Source organism: Rattus norvegicus, chromosome 10 (genome assembly GCF_036323735.1).
Source record: "Rattus norvegicus strain BN/NHsdMcwi chromosome 10, GRCr8, whole genome shotgun sequence".
Taxonomy (NCBI): Eukaryota; Metazoa; Chordata; class Mammalia; order Rodentia; family Muridae; genus Rattus; species Rattus norvegicus.
In genome coordinates, this window is record NC_086028.1 from 101,930,186 (window position 1) to 101,955,347 (window position 25,162).

General features: G+C 49.8%; 1 protein-coding gene and 1 long non-coding RNA gene across 4 annotated transcripts; one reads left to right on the forward strand and one right to left on the reverse strand.

Moving 5' to 3' along the window:
- Positions 1 to 26: 26 nt before the first annotated feature.
- Positions 27 to 21,747, forward strand: Ten1 (TEN1 subunit of CST complex). Of its 3 annotated transcripts, none has more exons than NM_001108307.1 (4): positions 27 to 129; positions 12,251 to 12,385; positions 13,177 to 13,334; positions 21,272 to 21,747. In NM_001108307.1, the coding sequence occupies exons 2-4, from the start codon at positions 12,297 to 12,299 to the stop codon at positions 21,592 to 21,594; spliced, it is 570 nt and encodes a 189-aa protein (NP_001101777.1). In that variant the 5' UTR covers positions 27 to 129; positions 12,251 to 12,296; the 3' UTR covers positions 21,595 to 21,747. The 3 variants fall into 3 exon arrangements, with proteins under 3 accessions (NP_001101777.1, XP_038942360.1, XP_038942359.1); XM_039086432.2 differs by lacking the exon at positions 27 to 129 and adding an exon at positions 6,781 to 10,010 and having other exon boundaries at positions 21,272 to 21,654; XM_039086431.2 differs by lacking the exon at positions 27 to 129 and adding an exon at positions 10,231 to 10,368 and having other exon boundaries at positions 21,272 to 21,654.
- On the reverse strand, positions 5,784 to 9,972 carry LOC134480905 (uncharacterized). Its single transcript, XR_010055884.1, has 2 exons — positions 9,833 to 9,972; positions 5,784 to 6,787 (listed from the first exon to the last, which is right to left on the reverse strand). It is a non-coding gene; the product is annotated as an uncharacterized LOC134480905 (long non-coding RNA).
- Positions 21,748 to 25,162: the final 3,415 nt, after the last annotated feature.

Here is a 25,162-nt window from a genome sequence, read left to right on the forward strand (position 1 = left end):
CCCCGCCCTGCCGCCACTCATCACGTGACCGGCTGCAATCGCGGACGCTGGTACCGCCCGCCGGACGGACGAATCCCCTGCTGCGGGCCAGGGGAGGTCCCTGAGCGGCTCCTCGCCAAGGAGAGCAAGGTAGAAGGTCAAGAAACCCCGGTGGCACTGGAAGGGGAGTAGGGCTCTTTCCAGACGTCACTTCACCAGGTTCACGTGATCTTTCCGGGCGAAAAGGAGCCCAGGAGACTCGCGCAACGGATTGGTCAGGGTCTTGAGGGGCGGGATTGCGCCTGCGCTGTGGGGCTCACCTACTTTGAGGCTTGGGCGATGGAGCTGGGGTGCGGTCGGGGAGAGTCTCTTCGCTAAACAGTCCTGGGAAACCAGAAGGGAGTGGGTGTTCAGGGTCTCGGGCGGAGTGAAGAGGCTAATAGGGGAATTTACTGGAACTGTTGATTTTACTGGAACCTAACCAAATAGGAGCAAAAGGGGACCAGGACAAAGGTCACGTTCGGGAAAGGGTTCATTGTCCTGAGTTCAATTCCCAGCAACCACATGGGGGCTCACAACCCTCTGTAATGGGATCTGATACCCTCTTCTGGTGTGTCTGTGGATGGCTATAGTGTACACATAAAAATAAATATTTAAAAAAAAAAAGCCTTTAGGTGCTAAGTAAAATGCACTCTTTCTTCATTTGATTTCATGCCCCAGAGAAGAACTACATTTCTTTTTTTTTTTTTTTTTTTTTGGGAGCTGGGGACCGAACCCAGGGCCTTGCGCTTCCTAGGTAAGCACTCTACCACTGAGCTAAATCCCCAGCCCCAAGAACTACATTTCTTTACCACTCTAACTTGCCCTTGTAACGATGTATGTAAGACCCTTTTACATTAACAGTGCTGAGAACAGGTAAAATAAATGAAGGCTTTATCTTGAGTACAAAAATTAAGGGAGCTCCAAAAATTCAATATTTTAATATACTTTTTTCTTGATGCAGGAGATATCCTCAGCTCCACAAAATGTATTAAGTTCAAAAGGGAAAATGAGGAAAATTCTGAAGAGTTAAATAAAGACCAAATCATTGTTGACTGTACCTTTGACTCAGGCTCCATATGCCTGAACAAGGTTCTACTGGGGATATTTTCAAGGGCTCTTAGGCATTGATGGGTTGTTTAGTTTGATTATTGTGAATTTTATTCCTCTTAGCCAAAGCTTGGATCCCAAATACAATTAACACAAGTTACTGATGAGATAAAACCAAGGTTATTGCTTACTGGGGCACAGGGATAAGGCCACATGGAAAACCTTTGGCAGTGTCTCAGAGAGGGAAAGGTATGGTCAGACTTAGTGACAATCAGAAGTTTGACCTGACCTGTTGGCACAAGCCTGGAATCTCAGCTACTCAGGAGACAGGGCAGGAAGATCCCAAGTTCAAGACCAACCTGGGGGCAGGGAACAGTTAATTTGATTTAAGGAAGCACTTTCAACCATGAGTTTTAATTATAACTGTATAAGAAACACAGTACAGGTTGGGCAGTGTGGTTATGCCTTCAATCCTACCACTCATGAGGCAGAGGCAAGTGGATCTCTATGAGTTCCAAGCCAGCCTGGTTTACATAATGAGCTCCAAGCCAATCAAGGCTACATATTGAGGCCCTGTCTTTTTTTTTTTTTTTTTTTTTTTTTTTTTGGTTCTTTTTTTCGGAGCTGGGGATCGAACCCAGGGCCTTGCGCTTCCTAGGCAAGCGCTCTACCACTGAGCTAAATCCCCAACCCCGAGGCCCTGTCTTGGAACAACAACAACAACAACAACAACAACAGCAGCAAAAATAGCAAAAGAATCAGTACAAAATTGGCAATGGCAAGGCAAGGGGATCCAGATAGCCTGTGAGGGTGGACCACATTTAATATTGAAGTCATCAATCTGAGTGGACCGTCCAAGAACTTGCTACACATGCTGATAAAGGCAGATCCTGGCAGATAGTCGTGTGGGTAGCAAGGTATGCCTTGCTCAGTGCCCAGCAAGTGTGGGATGGGTGTCTTAGTTTCTATTCTCATGGATCTATTTATCCATTCATAGTTAACAACACCCCCAAACTGGCACGCATGGGCTGGAGACATGGCTCAGTTGTTAAGCATGCTGACTGCTCTTCCAGGAGACCTGGGTTCAGTTCCCAGCCCCTACATGACAGCTCACAACTGCCTGTAACTCCAGTTCCAGGGGATCTGACGCCCTCACACAGACATAGGCAAAGCACCAATGCATAAAGAATAAGAATAAATTAAAAAAGCCCACAGAGAACATAGTCATCAGAATCCCTGCCCTCAGGGGGTTGATAATCCGGTGAGCAAAATCACACTATCTGAAATCAAATTACTCAGTACACTGCAGTGAATGAGATAATTCAATGTGGAGGTACGGGGTGGGCAGGGCAGTAGTTAGAAATAAAGGACCCGGGTTGGGGATTTAGCTTAGTGGTAGAGCGCTTGCCTAGGAAGCGCAAGGCCCTGGGTTGGGTCCCCAGCTCCGAAAAAAAGAACCCCCCCCAAAAAAAAAGAAAAGAAATAAAGGACCCACCATCAAAGAGATGATCCTTAAAAATATCTGATATAAAATAAGGGTCACATAAGTCCGGAAAACAAAACAAGCTGTTCACAGTGGCCCGCTGTGATGGCTCCGTAGACAAAGGCACTTGCCCCCTGAGATGCAAGCCCACAGGCCTGAGGTCAGCCCAGAACCCACATACAGTTTTTGAAAGAAGAGAACCAGCTCCACGAGGTTGTCTTCTGACCTCTGTGTGCTAGAACATGCATATACATGTGCACACACCACTATTAAATGCAGTTCATCTTTTTAAAAAAGACCGTTTTCAGGCAGCAGAGGCAGGGTGATCTCTGTAAGTTCGAGGCCAGCCTGGCCTACTACGTAATGTTGTGAGTTGCAAGCCAGTTAGAGCTGCATGGCTGTTTGGCTGATTGGTTTTGTTTGTGTGTTTGTAGACAGGGTTTCTCTGTATAGTCCTGGCTCTCCTGGGACTCACTCTGTGGACCAGGCTGGCCTCAAACTCAGAGATTCATCTGCCTCTGCCTCTGCCTCTGCCTCTCTGCCTCTCTGCCTCTCTGCCTCTGCCTCTGCCTCTCGGCCTCTCTGCCTCTCTGCCTCTGCCTCTGCCTCTCTGCCTCTGCCTCTCTGCCTCTCTGCCTCTCTGCCTCTGCCTCTCTGCCTCTCTGCCTCTGCCTCTGCCTCTGCCTCTGCCTCTCTGCCTCTGCCTCTGCCTCTCTGCCTCTGCCTCTGCCTCTGCCTCTGCCTCTGCCTCTGCCTCTGCCTCTGCCTCTGCCTCCCAAGTGCTAAGATTAAGGTGTGTGCCACTAACACTCAGCTGCCATGTGGTTTGTTTTGTTTTGTCTAAAACTAAATGAATAAAACCTGTTTGAGTAGGGGCTGGGGATTTAGCTCAGTGGTAGAGCGCTTACCTAGGAAGCGCAAGGCCCTGGGTTCGGTCCCCAGCTCCGAAAAAAAAAAAAGAAAAAAGAAAAAAAAAAAAAAAAACCTGTTTGAGTATCAGGGAAAGCTCAGGTAGAGGTCCTGAGTTTGTGAGCCAGAAGAAGGAGACTGGAAATAAAGGCTACCGCAAGGCAACTTTCTATTCAGACTGACTTCTGTTGGTTATCGTGAGAGGTCACCTTTCATACCATTTATAGAGAGTTCTGTAGTCTGACCACCAATTACCGAGTGTGTGTGTGTGTGTGTGAGAGTGAGTGTGTATGTGTGAGAGTGTGTGAGAGTGTGTGTGTGTGTGAGAGTGAGTGTGTATGTGTGAGAGTGTGTGTGTGTATGAGTGTCTGTGTGTGAGTGAGTGAGTGTGTGTGTGTGTGTGTGTGTGAGAGAGAGAGAGAGAGAGAGAGAGAGAGAGCAGTCAAGACTCTCCATGAGAGAATAAAGAAGCAATCCACCTTTCCCCCAGATTCTCTAGTTCGCGTTTGTCAGTTGCTTTATCTGTCACCTGTAGGTCAGCTTTATTTATTCTCTCTGCTTTGGAGCTGTTTGAGGAAAGTTTGTGGAGTCATCCTTTACTCACCAATTAAGTACAAGTGTCCCACAAACAGGTTGACTACGGTTACAACAGCTTAATGTTCATGTGAACTCCTCTCTGATCTGTTTCTTTTCATAGCTTTCCTGTTGACTGGTTCTGTCCTTTATCAGCTGTCTTGCTCATCCGAACCTAATCTGGCCTCAGAAGTACTATTATGTTATCTGCCCGGGCTGTTACCACAGACTGAATGCCACAGAGTGACCTAAATAACAGACACTTACAGGCATAATGCTGAAAGCAGGAAATCTGGGGTCAAATGTCCACAGAGCTTCATACAGTAGTCATACTATAAATGCAGGAAGCTGAGCAAGGAGGAGGAGAGTTAGAACCCACTCTGTGGGGTTCACCACAGAGTGAAACCCAGTCTTTAAAAGAAAATGTTCAAAGGCTGAAGAGCTGGCTCAGCAGTTGAGAGCACTTGCTGCTCTTGCAGAGAACCTGAGTTCAGTTCCCAGCACCCACATCAGGTGGCTCATAACTGCCCAGAACTCCAATCCAAGGAAACTGACACCTGACACCTTCTTCTGGCCTACACACACACACACACACACACACACACACACACACACACACACACACACACAAATAAAATCTTAAAAAAAGAAGTTAAGGGGCTAGAGTGCTAGCTAAGTACTTAAGAGCTCTTTTTGTTCTTGAAGAGGGCCCAGGTTCCCAGCACTCACATGGCTGCTCATAGACCTCTGTAAGTCCAGTCCCAGGGGATCCGATGTCGGCTCACCTCCACAGACAATGGGTATACAAGCAGTGCAAGGATATACAAGCAAGTAAGACAATAATACACCCTTAAAAAACAAAACCAGAGCCTTAAAAGGGAGTTCTGCAGTGGATTACATCCAGAGTAGGAAGGGCTGGGAACACAAACCCTGCTGGGCCGCAGTCTACCCCCGGAGCTACAGGTAAGCTGCAGACAGGGCAGGCTGGGGTTAAAGACACAAGATGACAAGGACACCAGGTTGTAGCCAGTGTTTGATTATAATGAGTCAGACTCCTTTGTCCCTGTTTTATCTATAGCTGTTCTCGAATAGTAGGGGCTGGAGAGATGACTCAGCAGGTAAGAGCTCCAGCTACTCTCCAGAGGACCTGTGTAGATTTCTAGTACCCGCACGGTAGCTCACCAATGCCTGTAACGTGAGTTCCAGGGGATCCTTTAATCTCTTCTGGCTTTCTCAGGCCATTACTCGTACAAACACATGCAGGCAAACACTCACACACATAAAATCAAAATCAGGTGGCAGAGGTGAGCAGCCATGGAGACCCTCCCGCCCATGGAGATCAAGTACATACGTGCGTCCTTTTGTTTTGTTCTGTTCTGTTTTGTTTTCCGAGACATGATCTCTCTGTGCGCTCCTGGCTGTCCTGGAACAACTCTGGTAATCCACGCTGGCCCCGAACTCAGAGATTCACCTGCCCCTGCCTCCCGAGAACTAAGATCAAAGTCGTGTGCCACCACCACCCCGCTAGTGTGTCCTTCACAGACCTCTGCTTTGTGAAATGCACAGAGGATGGAGACTGCAGGGAGGACAGTGCTCTCTGCAGACTTTACTTATGTATGGTGTATATGGGTCAGTGTGTGTTGCAGGCTCGTACATAACATGTGAACTCATAATGAAAAGCTCTCAGGGAGAACTTTCCCTCGGGATGGAGACCCTCCAACTCCAAAGACCAGACTGAGACACCACAGGATGCAATCAGCAAGAGGATTTGGTTTATTGTCGGGATACACAGGCACAGGCACCTGCGGGCGCTTCAGTCACTCGGGGGACTGGCGCGCCCCACAGAACCAAGGATGGGCTTTTATAGGATTTTGGGGAGCAGAAGCAAGCATACAGAAGCAGATGCATGGTTACAGGGATATAATTGGTGGATTCTAATATGGCAAGGGTTTAGCCCGGGGGCAAGTTTCCTAGCTACCTTCCAGAAACATAACGGCTGACTCGGCCCCCCAAGGGTTCAGCCCGGGGGCAAGTTTCTTAGCTACCTTCTTGGAACATAACGACTGACTCGGCCCCCCACCAGGGTGTGGGACCTCTCCTGGGGCTTTTTTTCATTGTCAGGTGCTCAACCGAAGTCGTCCTGTTGCCAGGCCTTCAACCAAACATATCTTGCTTGGCAGCCGCTGTGTACTCAGTGTTCTAACCTTTCCCTGAACCAGTCATCTTAAGTACAGCCTTGCAAAATGGCGTTACTGCTGCTAAGCTGGGGTCTTTCATTCCCCCATTTTTTTGCTAACTTTGAGTGAAATCTTTCACTCGACTTGGTCAAGAAATTTCTGTCTGGTGGGGGCTTATTCCCCCACTGACTCTAGGCCACAAAAGGGCTAGGAGGAGCCACGTAGGAGTTTTAACTTTAAGGGGTTTGGAATGCGCTGAACTCTCCATGTCTGGGGTGTAGTGTTGTGATTAGTCAATTCCTCAGACCGGACTGCCTTGACGTGTGGTGTGTGGATCTAAGCCGAGACTCCGTCTACCTTTAGGGCGGTCGGGGTAGTCAGGAGGACGGTGTAGGGTCCTTTTCACCGTGGCTCGAGATTCTTGGTCTGGTGTCTGTGCACCCACACGGTGTCTCCAATCTGGAACGGGTGTGGCACCACCGGATGCTCAAGCTTGTCCTGGTAAGCAGTGGCCAAAGGTCTCCAGACGTCTCTCTGCACAATCTGTAGGGCCTGTAAATGGGCCCTCAGAGAAGGGCTGTCAGCAAAATCAGCAATGTTTGAATCAAAGAAATGGACAAATGGGGGTGGTGTTCCATATATTATTTCAAAAGGAGTTAGACCATGGGGGCCCGGGGTATTCCGGGCCCGATATAGAACTAGGGGAAGGAGGGCCACCCAATCCTTTGAGCCAGTTGCAAGCGTAAGTTTGGATAAAGTCTCCTTAATTGTTCTATTCATGTGTTCTACCTGACCTGAACTCTGGGGTCTATAGGCACAATGTAATTTCCAATCAATCCCCAGCAATTTGGCCACCAACTGACTTACTTGGGAGACGAAAGCGGGCCCGTTGTCCGACCCCAACGCTTGAGGCATGTCATACCTGGGAAAGATTTCTTCGAGGAGCTTCTTGGTGACCATTTTTGTAGTCTCGTGCTTTGTGGGGAAGGCTTCGACCCATCCTGAGAAGGTGTCTACAAACACTAGGAGATACTTGTATCCATATATACCTGGTTTAATTTCAGTAAAATCAATTTCCCAATGGATGTTGGGACGGTGTCCCCTAGGACGAACTCCTTGTCTAATCATGGTCCTTCCCAGGTTAACCTGAGCGCACGCTTTGTAACTCTCAGTCACCTTTTGTATCACTTTGTCCCAATTAAAAAAAAAAACACAGATTTATCTCTTCCCGATCTAGTAAGGTTTTCATCTTCTTAAACCCCAAATGGGTTAATTTATGTAAAAAGGAGATCAATTCAAAAGTCCTTTGTAGACCCACTGTTTTAGTTGAGGGTGGTAGATGGCCCCCATTTTTTCTAGGAGCTCTATGTCCTCATGGGCATAAACCCAACTGGTTTGTCCCACTGGTGGGGGCGTGGGTTGGTCTGGGCTATTTAAGGGCAAGATTTGTTTGCTCATGGCCGCTTCTCTCGCCGTGGCATCGGCCAGCCGGTTTCCTCGTGCCTCTGGGTTGTGCCCTTTCTGGTGTCCTGGACAATACATAATACTCAGTCTTTTGGGCAAGAATAGAGCTTCTAAGAGGGCCAGAATTTTAGCCTTATTTTTAATATCTTTACCCTCAGATGTGAGCAGCCCCCGCCTCCGGTAGATCTCCCCGTGGATGTGTACCGTGGCAAAGGCATAACGGCTGTCTGTATATATATTTAGCCTCTTACCTTTTGTCATCTTGAGCGCCTGAGTCAAGGCGATGAGTTCAGCCCGTTGTGAGGAGGTACCAGCAGGCAGGGCTTTCGCCCAAATCACTTTGTCCTCCGTAGTGACCGCAGCTCCAGCCTTTCGCCCTCCCTCTGCCAAGAAGCTGTTGCCATCCGTGTACCATGTGTGGTCAGCATTCTGAAGAGGCTGGTCCGATAGGTCCGGCCTGGTTCCATGTACTTCTGCGAGGATTTGTAGGCAGTCATGCTGTTTTGCCTCCTCTGGTAGAGGAAGCAAGGTGGCAGGATTGAGGGCGACTACGGGCCCAAACTGAACCCGTTCTGTATCCAGTAACAAGGCTTGGTGCGAGAATTAGAGAGCCAGCGGTCTGGGGGCTGCTTTACCAAGGCCTCCACTGCGTGGGGTGTTAGGATGGTGAGTGGCTGTCCCAAAGTCAATTTTCCAGTGTCCTTGATCAGGACAGCAATAGCAGCCACCATCCTTAGGCACGGTGGCCAGCCGGAGGCCACAGGGTCCAATTTCTTAGACAGGTAGGCCACAGGGCGTTTTCAGGGTCCCAACCTTTGTGTTAGGACCCCTTTAGCATACCCCTGTTTCTCATCGATGAACAGTTACTGAGCAAATTGTAAGGGTTTGGAACAGTCGGATGAATATCTTCTATCCTCTTGTTGACCTTTCTCAAGTCTTGTACTGGCCTATAATCTCCAGTGTCGGGTTTCTTAACAGGCAGAAGAGGCGTATTCCAAGGCGACCGGCAGGGGATTAGGATGCCTTGATCTAGAAGCCTCCTAATGTGAGGCCTTATACCTTGATAAGCTTCATGTGACAGGGGGTATTGTTTTATGGAGACTGGAGTTGTAGTGGCCTTTAACTGTGTAATTAAGGGGGGCTGTTGGAGTGCCAACCCCATCCCACCAGTCTCTGCCCAAGCCAGTGGAAAATTCGTGACCCAAGTGTCTATTTCTAGGGATTGTGGCTTGTCCTGTCCCAGTTCATATAGTCTATATTCATAGAAATTGAAGGGGAGTTCCGTGGGGGCCAGTTATTTGGGCCCCTCCTTTCTCAAAATGAATTTGTGCTTTTAGTTTGGTGAGAAGATCATGGCCCAGCAGAGGGTACGGGCAGTCCGGAACATGTAAGAAGGAATGGGTCACCTTACCAGTAGCCAGCTGAACCCGGCGGTCCGTAGTCCATCGGTATTGTTTCTCACCAGTAGCTCTTTGTACCCAGGCCGTCCGGTCGCTGAGTTGTCCTGAAGCTTGGGTGAGGACTGAATGCTGGGCTCCTGTGTCTACCAGGAAAGTAACCGGCTGCCCCCCAACTTTAAGCGTTACCCTGGGCTCAGGGGGGGGGGCTCCTGGCCCTGACCTCCCTAATCTTTATCTAGAGCCAAAAGGGAGGTTCGTGGTCGAGGCTTTCGGGGTCCGCCAGGCTTCTTGGGGCACTCTCTGGCCCGGTGCCCTTTCTCTTTGTAATAGGCACATTGATCTTTATCCAGCTTCAGCCCCTTTCGAGCTCCCCCCTATCTCCCTTCCTTTCTTGGCCCTGAACTACGGCGGCCAAGATTCGACTCAATTCTCTCTCTTATTAAAAATCTTTTCAGCTTCTTTAAGTAAATCCTGTAATGTATAGCCCTGCAAATTTTCTAACCTCTGTAACTTAGTCCTGATATCTGGAGCAGCCTGCCAGATGAAGGACATAGAGACACTCGTCATTTGTCCTGGGTCATCTGGGTCATAGGGAGTGTACATACGGTAGGCCTCCTTAAGTCTCTCTAGAAAGGCGGAGGGAGTTTCCCCTGCTTCCTGTAATACCTGTTTTACCTGAGCCAAATTAGTAGGGCGTCGTATAGCCCCTCGGAGACCCGCTAGAAGCAACTGGCGATAAAGGCGTAGGTGTCCCTTACCTTCAGCTGTATTAAAATCCCAGTTTGGTCCTCAGGCAGCTGGGTGGGACGCCCATCATCTCCCAGAACATGCTTTCTGGCCTCTAGGAACACTCTTTGTTTTTTTTGTTTTTTTTTTTTTCCTGAGGTTAAGAGGGCCTGTAAGAGCTGTTGGCAGTCATCCCAAGTAGGCTGGTGGGTAAGTAAAACAGATTCTATTAGGTCGGTGAGTGCCACCGGATCTTTGGAGAAAGAAGGGTTGTGTTGTTTCCAATTGTAAATGTCAGCTGCTGAAAACGGCCAGTATTGGGTCTGGCCACCGGTTCCCTGTCTAAGTGGGAAAGCCTGGGAGGTTGAATCTGGCATCACCTCGAGCTTATTGTGCAATCTCCCTGTGACAGGGGAGAAACCCTTATCAGACTGTGGCCCGGCAACTGATCTGGCCGGCGGCTCTGCCTCCTCCGTTTCAGCCGGGCCTGTCAGAGAGAAGATCTATGAGAGGGGAGTTTGGGTCTGCCGGGAGGACAGGTTTCTTAGAAGGCTCTGATTTCACAAAGGTAGAGAGAGGAAGACGTGGCCGGCGGACCGGGCGGGGCCAAGGGGACAGGCTGGGGGTTGAGGGGAGGCCAATTCGGGTCCACGAAGGGTTCCGCCCGGGGGGGGGGGGGTTAAGGCGAGACTCTCTCAAGTGATAATATAAGAAACCTGGTCAGGATGTCCGTGGACGACCCAATCTTTAACCTGTAAAATAATGATCTTATTAAATGTGTCATTCACTGGCCATCCCGCTCCGAAAGTGGGCCACTCGGATGTGCAGAGAGTCTGCCATTTTCCTTTTTTTTTTTTTTAACCTCGACGGACTGGTTGTGTGCCCGGTCGTGGACGTCTTTCTAATGATCAAGAGTGAGACTTAGGGGCGTTGTTAGGGACTGTCCCATGTTAGTTCTAAGGAAGATTAGAACACAGAGAAAACAAACAACACCAACAGTCAAACAAACAACAGACAGGCGTGCTGCACGGCTTTGGTACCAAACTGAAAGCAAAAAGTCAGATGGAGGTGGCAAAGGTCCGGGGCCCTCTGAAAGCCAAAAATACAGACAGAGGTGCCGTTAGTCCGGATCTTTCTCCTCTCCCAGATTGGGCCCCGAAAAGTCGGGCCCCTAACACCCTTGGAACGTCTTCCAGGGCTGCGGGGCGAGAAGTCCGAGCTCGTCAGCTCCTTCTTCGTCCCGCCCAAATTCCAAACAACCTGGCTGAGCGCTCACAAAACAGACCTGGCTGAGCGCTCACAGAACAGACCTGGCTGAGCGCTCACAGAACAGACCTGGCTGAGCGCTCACAGAATAGACCTGGCTGAGCGCTCACAGAACAGACCTGGCTGAGCGCTCACAGAACAGACAGAATAAGGCAGAACGAGACAAAATCAGACAGACAGACAGACGCCGGCCGGCTTACCTCCCAGTGGGTGGTCGGTGGTCCCTGGGTGGAGGATCTCCTTTCCCGGCCAACGCACCAAATGAAAAGCTCTCAGGGAGAACTTTCCCTCGGGATGGAGACCCTCCAACTCCAAAGACCAGACTGAGACACCACAGGATGCAATCAGCAAGAGGATTTGGTTTATTGTCGGGATACACAGGCACAGGCACCTGCGGGCGCTTCAGTCACTCGGGGGACTGGCGCGCCCCACAGAACCAAGGATGGGCTTTTATAGGATTTTGGGGAGCAGAAGCAAGCATACAGAAGCAGATGCATGGTTACAGGGATATAATTGGTGGATTCTAATATGGCAAGGGTTTAGCCCGGGGGCAAGTTTCCTAGCTACCTTCCAGAAACATAACGGCTGACTCGGCCCCCCAAGGGTTCAGCCCGGGGGCAAGTTTCTTAGCTACCTTCTTGGAACATAACGACTGACTCGGCCCCCCACCAGGGTGTGGGACCTCTCCTGGGGCTTTTTTTCATTGTCAGGTGCTCAACCGAAGTCGTCCTGTTGCCAGGCCTTCAACCAAACATATCTTGCTTGGCAGCCGCTGTGTACTCAGTGTTCTAACCTTTCCCTGAACCAGTCATCTTAAGTACAGCCTTGCAAAATGGCGTTACTGCTGCTAAGCTGGGGTCTTTCAATAACCTATTTAAAAAAAGAAAATGAGGGGCTGGGGATTTAGCTCAGTGGTAGAGCGCTTACCTAGGAAGCGCAAGGCCCTGGGTTCGGTCCCCAGCTCCGAAAAAAAGAACCAAAAAAAAAAAAAAAAAAGAAATGAAAACTTTCGCTTTCAAAGCCCCTCCTACGGGGGCTCGTGTGAAAGAACCAGGGTATGTTTGGTAGAAGTGAGGTGGAGGGGTTGCCAGGTAACTGTGGGGCGGAGCCTAGAAGAAATGCTAACACCTAGTCTTCCAGGTGTGGAAGGTCTCTCATGTCTTGTGGTTGGCTTGGTTTATCAGGAATCTTCACAATTCCATCCCAACTGTTTGGATCCTGGTGCTAACAATGCTGCCCAAACCTGGGACCTATTACTTCCCCTGGGAGATCAGTGATGGCCAAGTCCCTGAAGGAAGCACACTGCGGACATTTGGCAGGTAAGCATCATCTCCTCACGTGGTGGCAGACAGCTAAATAGCTCCCCTCCTAGCACTCTATTCACATGGTTTTAATATAATTCGCCCAATTACACACACACACACACACACGCACGCACACACACACACACACACACAATGTTGTGTTAGTTGCTTATCGTTATGTCACAATTACCTGAGAGTAAAGTGACACTGAGCATGGGAAACACTGTCCCCCAGTTTGGGAGGCTGGTGCAGGAGGATCTGAGGTTAAGGCCTGCTTGGGTAGCTTGGTAATGTAGTTTCTCAAAAGAGAAAAAAATAAGCTGAGCACGGTGGCTGGGCATGGGGGCTGGGCTGGGCATGGGGGCTGGGCTGGGCATGGGGGCTGGGCACAGTGGCTGGGCTGGGCATGGCGGTTGGGCATGGGGGCTGGGCACGGGGGCTGGGCTGGGCATGGCAGCTGGGCACCATGGCTGGTTCACATCTTTTATCCAGTACCTGAGAGACAGAGGCAGGAGAGTTCAGGGCCAGCTTGGTCTACATACTGAGTTCCAGAGCAGCCAGGGATACGTACTGAGACCTTGTTACTGAAGAAATGTGCACAACTCAAAGCAAGAGGAAGAACTTGAAAGATGCCCTGTCTGTATGGTGGGAAACACGTGTTCAGATCTACTGCTTATGCTTTATTTCTTAGCTTGAATGGAGGCCAAGAACGGGCTTCCGTGTATTTGCTGGCCTCTTCAAACCTCTGGAGCTGGGTAGTGGGCTTGTCTGGGAGTCGAGATGCTCACACTTCCTGTGCCCTCCAGGTTGTATCTCTATGACATGGCTCACTCCCGCGTGACCCTGACAGCACCACAGAAACCCGATCAGTGTCAGCTGCTTGTCTGCACCAAATTGGTGGAGCCCTTTAAGGCGCATGTGAACTTCCTGTACATGGTTCTCGGGGAGCTGGAGCGTATAGAGGGTAAGCTGTGCTGCCTATGACCTGCTTTACCCTGGCTCCTAAGCTGGGGTCTTTGCTGTAAATTGAGAGTGCACTGGACCTGGAACAACTGCCTTTAATCCCGGCACTTGGGAGGCAGAGGCAGGTGGATCTCTGTGAGTTCAAGGCCAGCCTGGACTACATAGTGAGTTCAGGACACCCAGGGCTACATAGAGAGACCCTGTCTAAAACAAAACAAACAAAAGAACCAGGGAAATGGGCTGGGGCTACAGCTTAACGGTTAAGGGCTTGCCACAGAAATGGGAATTTTCCAGAAGTTCAGCTTCCCAGAACACATTGAAATCAATAGATTTCTGATTCCACAAAGAGATGGGAAGCAGAGGCAAGAGACCAAAAGGCCTTACCTCAAACAAGGTGGAAAGGAAGGCTCAACTCCCAACTCTGATGTCCACATGCGCGCCATGGCATGCACAGCCAACACCAAAGAATAAAATAAGAAGGGCTGGGCCTGTCCTGTGCCCTAGTAGGATTATCCTTGCGTACAGATCAGCCCAGGAGGTCAAGGACTTTTGGGAAACATGTGTGATTAGACTGGAATGAACCAGCCATATGATGCCAAATCAAAAAGAAGGTCAGTGAAGAGATATCACATGGAGACATGACAAAAGAGAAGACCTAGGTCCTGAGGGTCTGCATGTGAGGTGTTTGCTTAGCTCTTTCCTAAGATTCCCACCAGCCCTTAATCTCCACCTTATGACTATTTCATGGAAGCCAAGCTCAAGAGAGGATGGAGCTGAGGTCACAGGCCAGGAAGTCCAGGTGAGAGAAAAATGCAAAGGAGGAGTTAAACGTAGTCTGGAGCAGCAGACTGAATGTCCGACAGAAAGCCTCAAAGGCCATGTTGAACTATGGGTAAGTGGTAGATGTCCAGCACACGTCAGTCCTGAGTTCCATCCCCTGCTTTAAAAGAAAATACAAGAATCACGGAGCGGTTCAAGTTCCCGGGTCATGGAGAAGGGGCGTTTATCAATGACAGTGTTGGGTGTCTGTTCCCAACTCTTTCATCAAAGGAATGAGTGTTCGTTGTAGAGAGTTTAAAGAGTAAAAAGAAATGGAAGGGGCCTGAGGATGTGGCTGAGTAGTGGAGTGCTTGCCTGGCATGGGTAAGGCCATGTTTGGTCACCAGCAGTGCAGAGGTGGAAGGAAGGGAAAGGAAGAGAAACGGAGATTACCTTTAATCCTACCTGACCTGGAGGCAATTACTGTTCCTAAGCTCCCTCCAGTAGTTCCCAAGTTTGTTTATTGGAGAAAATGTCTCATTACATTGTCCTGTCTGGTTTGTCTGGGGTCCAGCTGATCCTCGTGCCTCAGCCTTTAGGTGCTTGGCACTGTGGGCACATGATGCTGAACCTGCCTCTGGTGGTCAGGAGTCCGTCTGTCCATCTCTCAGCAAGCAGCAAGGGATTTTATCTAAATACTTACCTTTATTTATTTAAAAAGTGCAGGGGGCTGGAGAGAAGTCTCACCAGTTTAGAGTACGCGCTGCTCTTGCAGATGAAGGACCCCAGTTCAATTCCCAGCACCCACACGAGGCCTCAGAGCCATCCATAGCATCAGGCCCTGAGACCCGACCCTCTGATCTGGCTACCATGAGTTCTTCATGTATGTAGTACATGGACATACATGCAGGCAGAACACACACATGCATAAAATAACAAAATAAACAAATCTTCAAAAATGATTAAAAAGAGAGAGTACAGGATCCTAGAGAACAGTAGGCCACTGAGCCAGAGTCCCCGGGATGTCTTTCTATAGGGTTGTCCTTTACCTGGTTAACAGCATCCGGTGTCTCGTGTCTGTGGGGTTTTTTGTTTTTTTTTTTTAAGTTTTTTTAAAAAACAGTTAAAATGGGGGTTGGGGATTTAGCTCAGTGGTAGAGCGCTTGCCTAGCAAGCGCAAGGCCCTGGGTTCGGTCCCCAGCTCCGAAAAAAAAAAAAAAAAAGAAAGAAAAGGAAAAAAAAAATTTAAAATGCGTTTTTATTTGTTCAGTGTGTGTTGTTATTGAGACAGGGTCTCATGTATCCTGAGCTGGCCTCAAATTAGTAGTGTAGCCAAGGCTGGCCTTAAACTTGTGATTGGAACTGGAGAATGGCTCACCAGTTAAGAGCATTTGTTGTTCTTGCAGACGGCCAGGCCTGTTATGATACATATTCCTAGCACCCACATGGCAGCTCATAACTGTCCGTAGCTCCAGTTTCACGGGATGTGACATGCTTGTTTGATCTCTGCAGGTGACAGGCTTGTGCATAGACCCCACACATACATGCAGACATTCATACACATAGGGAAATATATCTTTAGAAAACACTAAAAGCTGTGATCCTCCTGCCTCTGCCTCCCTCATGCTGGGATTACATGCATGTGCCACTAGGCCCAGCTGTGATATGAAGCTCTCCCTCCCTTTTCCTTGCTGTGAGACAGAGTCTCTCACTGTATAGCCCACTGTATAGCCGCCCATGAATTTGTGATCCTCCTGCCTCTAGCTCCTAAGTACTAGGATCTTGCATGTGTAACCACAGCCATCTAGTTTTTAGACTTTCCTTAGCATTTTTAAAATTGATTTTAGCAGCCAGGCAGTGATGGCACACACCTTTAATCCCATCACTTTAATTAATGTAATTAATTCATTAATTAAATAGTGCTGGTTTTAATTATTTTGGATTTAATAAAAGTTCCTCATACACAGATTTAAGACTTGAAGGTCCGAGTTCCTGCCCTCAGAACTGGTTTGAGAGAGACACGAGAGGAGGCACTAAGGGTTTTTATCTTAGGGAAAGAACCTCCTTATTCATTGTGTGTACTCACGCCCTCATGTCTGCCTTGTTGAGCAGTTTGCTGTTCCAGTGCTCTGTAAGGCCCATGCTCAGCTTCTGTTTGATCTTCTTTTCATAACTTTTATATGCATTTTCTGAGTATTTTAATGTGACACTGTGATGTAGAATAAGAACTAAACAGTAAGCAGTGGTTGGAGCCCTGAGCCGGCTGAGTGCCGTGCCTGTCCTGACCTCTCACCTGGGCAGAACTCACTCTGTGTGGCTGCTTTCATCCTCCTTGGGCCTGGCCTTGAGTCCTAGCAGTTACAAAGGTCCATCAAGCATGTTCAGTGTCCTGTGTCCAGGTTGAAAGTTCTGAGGACAAAGGAGAAGTCGGTCAGAGGAACCTTTCTCACAGTTTTTGCATCTAGAGCCAGCCAGAAGAATAGTGTGGAACAACGCCAGCTGTGGGATCAACTCCTGGGATCTGACACCTCTTGGTACCACCCAAGGCCCCTATGGGTCCCTGTCTGAGTCGTTTTGTTTTTTGTTTTTTGGGTTTTTTTTTTTTTTTTTTTTTTTCCGGAGCTGGGGACCGAACCTAGGGCCTTGCGCTTGCTAGGCAAACGCTCTACCACTGAGCTAAATCCCCAACCCCCTGAGTTGTTTCTAAACACCTTACTGTTTTGTAATTAGTAATAGTCACACCTTGGCTAAGCTTACTGGCTGTCACAACTGCTGCCTCGCAAACTCTTTTCTTATCTTTTAAAACTATTATAAAAACTTTTCATTGACACAAATATATATACATACTATGGGGCACAAAGTGACATTTCAGCACATGTCCATGGCAGGTAATGAAAGATTACATCAGCACAACTGGCATGTCAATTTCTGTAGATATTTAGTGTGTGTGTGTGTGTGTGTGTGTGTGTGTGTGTGTGTGTGTGTGTATGCTAGGAATATTCAAAATAGCCTCTCTGCTAGCTGTTTTGAAATATTCAAGTAGGCCTGGTGGTACAGGACTGTAATCTTAGCTACGTAGGAAGTTCAAGGCCTATCAGGGATACAGAGTGAGTTCAAGGGCATCCTGGGTATCTTGGCAAGGCTGTACATCAGAAAGTAAAGACTAGAAAAGAAGAAGGAAGCTGGGGGAAGTAGGCACAGCTCGGTGGTGGCAACACAAAGGCAAAGGAATTCTTCTAGGAGAGACAGTTTGTGAGGCAGGAGAGTTCCACATTTGGTAATGCCTGCATGACTGTCACAGAGTATAAAGCCAGGTTAGCCAGGACACAGAAGACTTTCTAGGCAGAGAAGGGAAGCTGCTCGTTGAGATAAAACTTTGAAATCATTGTGTTAGATGATCTGTTCCGAGGTCTGTGGCCTTTCTACACTCATCCGAGGATGTGACCAGGGAGGGAGGAGGCTAGGGATGGATGCATTAGGCAGGCAGGTTGGAAGGCAAAGGCCGAGTCCTACAATATCAGGAAAATGGCAGGGAGGTACTTAGGGCCAGCTGAAGGGACAGAGAAGATGAGAATCCAGGAGACCCAAGGACTGAAGAAGGCTGCAGTGGGAGCGAAAGGTCAGGAAGATACTGAGAACAAAGTCTCTAAAGCAGGGTGGAAGATTCTAGAAGAACCAGTCCAAGGTGCAAGGTGTGTGTGTGAGAGAGAAGTGGAGCAGAGGTGAACAGTGTGTAAATGGCTATCAGCGGGAAGAACAGGCTGCAGCATGAAACCGAAGCAGTAAGTGAACTCTGGACTCCCCTCACGCCGGGAGGAATGTGGGGTGGGAGGACCTGTTGGTGTGGATAAAGCCAGGTTTAGCTAAGTCCCAGAGAAAAGGTGAGAACATTATAAAGACACCGGATGAGGGGGACACAGCACAGCCGAGGGCTTAAGAAGAAGCACACAGGGGGTTGGGGATTTAGCTCAATGGTAGAGCGCTTGCCTAGAAAGCACAAGGCCCTGGGTTTGGTCCCCAGCTCCGAAAAAAAGAAAAAAGAAAAAAAAAAAAAAAAAAAAAAGAAGCACACAGGATGAAGTGTGGGCAGGGAGGAGAAATTGGTGGGGTTTGGGGTAACAGAGAGGTGACTACTTCTGATGTCATTGAGTGGCTGCCACTAAGGAGCACAGGCCAGTGCTAGTGGTCTCCAAACAGCTGGGCAGCACTGGTACCTGATGTATGCTGAGGCCTGAACCTGGGCCTCCTGCATGCTAGGCACGTGGTTGTGTTTTACTGTTCTTAAATGGTCTCTCCTGTACAGCAGGCTCCCCACAAACTGGCCATGCTTTGACCCCTGACCTCCTGAGTGCTGGGATTACAGGCATATGCTCTCGTGTCAGTTTTATGTGGTGCTAGAGGGAGCTCAGATCGTAGGCTGAGTGGGTGTTAGGCAAGTGTCAGTCTTTCCCCTTCTTTTGAAGATTTATTTTACTTTTAAATGTGCATGTATGTGTGTGTTCCTGTCTGTCTGTATATACGTATGTGCACATATATGTGAGTACCCTGAGTAGCCTGAGGCCTCAGATACCCCCAGGAGCTGGAGTCAAAGGGTTGTGAGCAATTGGATGTAGGTGCTGGGAACTGAACTCAGGTCCTCTGCCAGAGCAGCGTGTGCTGTAACCTCTGACCCAGCTTCCAGTCCCTCTGTTTTTTTAGTGTACGTTTTTTGACAGTGCTGAAGGTCAAAGCCAAGTCCTTGACGTGCTGGACAGTGCTCTACCGCTGAGCTAAATCCCCAACCCTCTATTTGTTTTTTGAAATGGGATTTTTTTCCAGCCACACCCTGTCAAGAGCTAGGATTCTAGGCAAGCTCCTTCATTCCCGAGTTCTCCCACCTTCTACCCCAGTTAGAATTGCGGCCACAGGCTGGCTGCCATCCTCACATGCTACATATGCGCCCCCATCTTTCCTCCTCCATCCAGAACGGGCTGAAGCACCTGCACTGCCAGCCATGGCCTGACTGTGCCACCAAGAAGCTATCTGTTCTGGGGACACTTAGTCTGTAGATAATAAAAGATAAAGCCAACTAAGCTTGGTGAAATTAATGAGCAGGAGCGCTGGCTCAACAGCTGAGATCACTCACTGCTGTTCCACAGGGCCCAAGCCTGGATCCCGGCACCCACATAGGCAGCTCACAGCCACCTGGAACCCAGCTTCAGGGGAGCCAGTATCCCACAGGCACCTGTGGGCATAAGCGCACTCACGGATAATTCACACCCAATTTAAAGTTTAAATCTGGGGTTGGGGATTTAGCTCAGTGGTAGAGCCTAGCAATCACAAGGCCCTGGGTTCGGTCCCCAGCTCTGAAAAAAAAAAAAAAAAAGTTTAAATCTTGGGGGCTGGAGAGATGGCTCAGTGGTTAAGAGCATTGACTGGGGGTTGGGGATTTAGCTCAGCGGTAGAGCACTTGCCTAGCAAGCACAAGGCCCTGGGTTCGGTCCCCAGCTCCAAAAGAAATAAAAATAAAAATAAATAAATTAATTAAAAAAAAAAGAGCACTGACTGCTCTTCCAGAGGTCCTGAGTTCAGTTCCCAGCAACCACATGGTGGCTCACAACCATCTGTAATGGGATCTGATGCCCTCTTTCTGGTGTGTCTGAAGACAGCTACACTGTACTTATATATAATAAATAAATTTTTTAAAAAAAGTTTGAATCTTGTAAAAGTGTAAGCTTTTTAGGATTCTGTGATAGTTAAGCAAATCTCTAAGAAAATCTTCACACCAAAAGTTTGACACGGGATCCTGTTTTGAGTTCTGTGTCCCCCACATCTCATTGTGGAGCCCCCCACCCCACCCCCATAGTATCACAATCAAATCAAAGCCTCATTCACGCTAAGCCAGGGCTCTCCACAAACGCCTCCCATGCCCTCTGTTTTTGTTTCAATTCATTTGTTTTTAGACAGGGTGTCCCTGTGTCATCCTGGCTGTCCTAGGACTTGCTATATAGGGCAGGCTGGCCTTGAACTCACAGAGATCGGTTGAAAGGAGTGCACTATCACGCCTGGCTTCTTTTTTCCCATTGTTCTATTTGTGTCTTCACTTGGGTTTTTTTGTTTTTACTGCTACTTACTTGTTTGTTTTAAGTTATTTACCGCGCGCGTGCGTGTGTATGTGTGTGTGTGTCTGTGTGTGTGTCTGTGTGTGTGTGTGTGTGTGTGTGTGTATACAGGTTACCACAGAGGCTAGACCTAAGTTACAGATGCTTACTAGTCACTGACATAGGGGCTAGTAGTCAAACCCCAGAAGAGCAAGTGCTCCTAACCACTGGGCCATCTCTCCAGCCCCCAACCATCTGTTTCGATGTTGTGAACATCTGATTTTGTCCCTGTTCCTGCAGCTCTTATAAACCCTTTAGAGGGGCAGGAGAGATGGTTCTGAGAGTAAGAGCACTCGCTGCCTTTGCAGAAGACTTTGTCTCCATTCCCAACATTCACATGGTGGCTCAGGACATCCGTAACTCCAGTTCTAGAGGATGTGACACCCTCTTCTGTCATCTGGGGACACCAGGCACACACGGGCACACATGTCTCCATGTGTACAAAAGTACACATGAAATAATCTGAGCATGAATAAGTAAGGATGGGACTGGAGAGATGGCTCAGTGGTTAGGAGCTCTGGCTGCTCTTGGGCTGCTCTTGCAGAGGACATGGGCTTCATTCCCAGACCTGCACAGTGGTTCACAACCACCTGAAACTCCACTTGCAGGGGACCCAATGCACTTTTTGCCCTGTCAAGGAACTGCGTGCACACTGTAGCTGCGTGCGTGTAAGTGAAGAGCACTGTGGGAGTGGCTCACCCCATCAAGGCCAAACTTACTGGAGCCCATCCCTCGGATTTATCAAACATGGTTTCTCCTCACCCCAACTTCCATGACACTGGTCCCAGAGTGCCAGAGAGGGCTTTCCCCAGGACAAACAGTATTTCCTTAGCCCTGAGCTTTCGGAAGGCAAAGGAGTAATAGTGGGGGTGGAATATATGGTGGTCCAGGTTCTGAGTCTCCTGGAGACAGATAGCCTGCTCTCTTAGTGCCTCACAGCAGTGAACAAATCTGAGAACACCCAGAGTCGTCAGTGAAGTGTCACAGACCCTCCAGGAAGTCCCTGTAACGCTACCCTACCTCACCTTCTGTCTTTCAGGTGGAGCTTTGGTGTTGAAGGCCCGACTTCTCACCTGTGTGGAGGGGATGGATCTGTCCTTGTTAGAAAAAGCCATCTTGGAGCAGAGGCTCCACCTACAGAAGAGGCAGCAGCCAATAGGAGACGCCAGCACCTTGCAAGCCCCTCCACCTGCTCCTCAACCTCTTCCCAGTGACAGCCTTCATCTGGAACCAGAGAGCAGGGAGCAGGAGCCCCTTCCCCAAACTCTGGACTGTCCAGAAAGCCCACCCAAGCTGGCCATAGGGGCCCATGCCTGCAATCCCAGTGCAGGGGAGGGAGAGGCCAGAGGGGGCGGAGTTTAAGGCCAGTCTGAGCTACATGACACACACGCCATCTCTCAAATAAACAAACAAACAAACAAATAAGAGACCCCCACCCCCGCCCCAGGGCCCTGGGGCTGTGGCTTGTGAGACACACGAAGGCCTCCTGGATGCCTCGTGAATAGAGTCTGAGCGAAGTGTGTGCACTGATGCAGAGCCGGCTGCAGCCAGCAGGGGGAGCCACAAGCAGACAGCTTGCCTGCCTCAGAAACTGCAGCCTGGGGGGGGGGACTTCTGGTGAATTCTGGGCTAGGAGGCTGAGGGGAGGATGCTAGGGACCCAGGACTCAAAGGGCTCATTATTATTGAGGTTCTGACTGACCAAACAGGCAAGGCTGAGGCCCAGGGTCCTGATGTGTGACCCAGGGTAAGATTGTGATCTCAGAATCAACTCCTAACCAACTCCTAACCTCTGCCTCATGCTGTCAACCCTCCCCTGTACAGCTTTTATGGGTAGATTCTTGTGGTCCCACAGCGTGAGTTGGTTTGCCTGGACCCACTCTCCTGTATTTGTATTCTGTAGCCAGGCACTGGAGAAGCCGCCCAGAGCTGGATTTGGCTGGGCTGGGCAAGAAGCAGTCCTAAGCCTTGAGCCATCTTCCCAAGCAAGATGGGTGGCAGGGGGTGCATGGGGAGGGCCTGGGCTGGGGCTGTGCTGGGTGTTATGTGTGCACTGGAGTCCAGCAGAGGGGATTGATTCTTCTGTGAAATTTAAATGTCCAGATATGGTCTGTTTCCCGGGGCAGCTCTACAGACATGGATGTATTCCAGAAGGTAAAGATCGCAGAGGGCACCTATGGGGCGGTCTGTAAGGCCAAGAACAAAGTGACTGGCCAGCTTGTGGCCCTCAAGAGGATCAAGCTGGATCTGAGTGTTGGGACTCTCCCCAACACCCTGTCTATCTCCCAAGGGAATGCCCAAAGCTGTTCTCATCTCCTGGGCTTGCACCCAACTTCTAGGGTAGCCATGAAGGGACAGCCCCTACCTCCCTGCCCTCTGACTAGCCTTTGTCCTGGGTCCAGCTCTGTGAAGCTCGGTGGGTGTACAGTGTGCTGCAGAGCACAGGTCCTACTCTTGGACCGGCCTTCTGTACAGAAGTGGGAAGCGCAGCAGTGAGGCGCGCGCACCCTGGCCACCAGTGACTCCTCGTGCACACTGGTACTTCCTACAGGGAGACTGAGGAGTTCCCAGCACTGCAATCAGGGAGATCTTGCTGAAAGAGCTGAAGCACCCCAATATTATCAAGTGAGCCAGGAAAGGGAGTGGGGGGCTAGGATCCTCAATGACCCCTCCCTGGCAGGCTGTTGGATGTGGCCCTCAGAGAGAAGCTGTCTATCGGTGTTTGAGTTTCTCACTCAGGACCTGAAGAAGCACAGGGACTCCACCCCCACCTCACAGCCCCCACCGCACATAGTCAAGGTGCCCAGGGGAATGTGAAAGGGTGAAGCCACACCAGTCCTGCCAGCCACCTTCTGCTCCATGGCTTTTCTCAGTCATTCCCACAGAGCTACCTCTCCCTGCTGCTGCAAGGAGTGAGTTTCTGCCACTCCCACCAGGTCATTCACCGAGACCCAAAGTCACAGAACCTGTTATGAGTTTGGGGCCATCAAACTGCCTGATTTTGGACTGGCTCGGGCCTTTGGGGTTCCCCTGCACAACTATATCCACAAGGTAGTGGAGGGCAGGGGATGAAAGGGACAGCCAGATGATGTCATTAGCGGACTCAGCCACCATGAAGGATGCTGGTTCTTGTCCCCACGGGTGGTGACATTGAGGTACCATGCCCCCGAGATCCTCTTTTAAGGCCAACCTAAAAAAACAAGGTTAAGAATGCAGCTCAGGAACGGATCACTCGCCTAGCATAAACAACAACAAAACCAAAAAGAAAACAGGAGTTAAGGGGGAGGTGGGTGCACTGAGGCAGGAGAATTTCCTATAGTTCAAAGCTAGTCTGGGCTACACAGAACTAGGGCAGCCCACCAGGATCCTACTGGGTTGAGGAGTCTACGTGGCTGGCTGGGGAGGCAGGCCTTGCTCCAAAAAAGATGAGAGTTTTAACATAGCCCTGGGTAAGACATCTTCATTGCTTATTTTGAGACAAGGCCAGGCTGGCTTTGAACTCCTAGAGATCCACCTACCTCTGTCTCCCAAGTCCTGGGATTAAAGATGTGCACCCATCTTGTGAAAAAGGCCCCTTCCTGTATCTGTACCCTCGCTAGTGTCGTACAGAACACACACTTCTCTCCTGCTCCAGGTGACTGGAAAAGCTCTGCTTCCTGGTGATTCAGAAACCAACAGCTCTTTTGGGTCTTTTGAACCCTGGGGACACCCAGTGAAGCCACATGGCCCAGAGTCTCCCAGATGCCTGACCATCAGAGTAGCTTCCCCAAATGGAACAGGAAAGGGCTGGAGGAAGTCATGCCTAGTCTGGGACCAGAAGGCAAGGGCCTGCTCCTGGTAGGTACAAGGAGACAAGAACAGCTTCCCAGCAGCCCCAGCAGTGGCCCCAGAATGTCCCCCCTTCAAGCCACCCTCTTATGTAACTCGCTGAGTCTAGACTGGACTCCTCTGACCTCTGTACACACTTGGCTTGTCAGTGTTCAGTCAGGAGCCGCTCTCCTGATCAATATGTCCATCCATCCTTTTGAAACTCCTCTGGAGCGGTTAGCTTTGGTTCTGTGCCCTGGTTGTTGTCCCTCTCTCCTAGCTGTCCTGCGTCTGACTCTCTGGTGGGCTTCCTGCCCCATCTAGGTGGAGCAGCAGAGGCCGCACCTCCTCCTGCCTCAGTGTCTCCCCATAGTACCTCTCTCACAGGTCAGTCTTCACATAGGACTGGCTGTGCAGAGCAGGAGCAGGCTCTTTCCTACCTTCTGGACCCCGGTGCTCTCCTGGTCCTTCAGCTGCCTACCGGGCCTCAGAGCCAGCCCTGTCTGTTCACAATTCTCATTTCTGTGTTTACCCATGTTGGGCCAGGGAAGAAAGGGCAGGGCCTCCATCCAGGCCACAGTCAGCTTACCAGAAGCCCATGTGTGTTGTCTACCAACCTAGTGCCAGCAGGATGGCATGCACTTCCTGCTAAGGCCCTTGTCTTTCCTATGCTATTTCCTGGCATCCTGCCTGGGTTGCATATGTGATTGCAGAGAGCGAGCCACCCAGACCTGATGTTGAGCTGTTGACTCCTCCTTCACCTGCTCTATCCTGCCCCAGCCCAAGTGCACACCCTTTGAACAGGGTTAGGGGCTCCTGCTTACCGCAAAACATGCCTGTTCTCAACCAGGAGCGGGTGGAACCTGGATGAATCGGAGGTCTAGAGTCAGAGCTGTTTAACCACAGTACTGGAAGCGCCCAGCTTAAAAGCTGGGACACCCGGGCTAAGATGGTTCAGTTGGCAATGTGCTTGCCATATACACGTGAGGACTTCAGATCTCCAGGGCCACACCAAGCCGTGGAGATGGGGGGTGGGAGTGGAGTAGCTCAGTGGGTAAAGCTCTCAAGGCACAGTCACAGTCACAGTACCTAAAGCTGAACACAGAAACAGGAATCCCTAACTC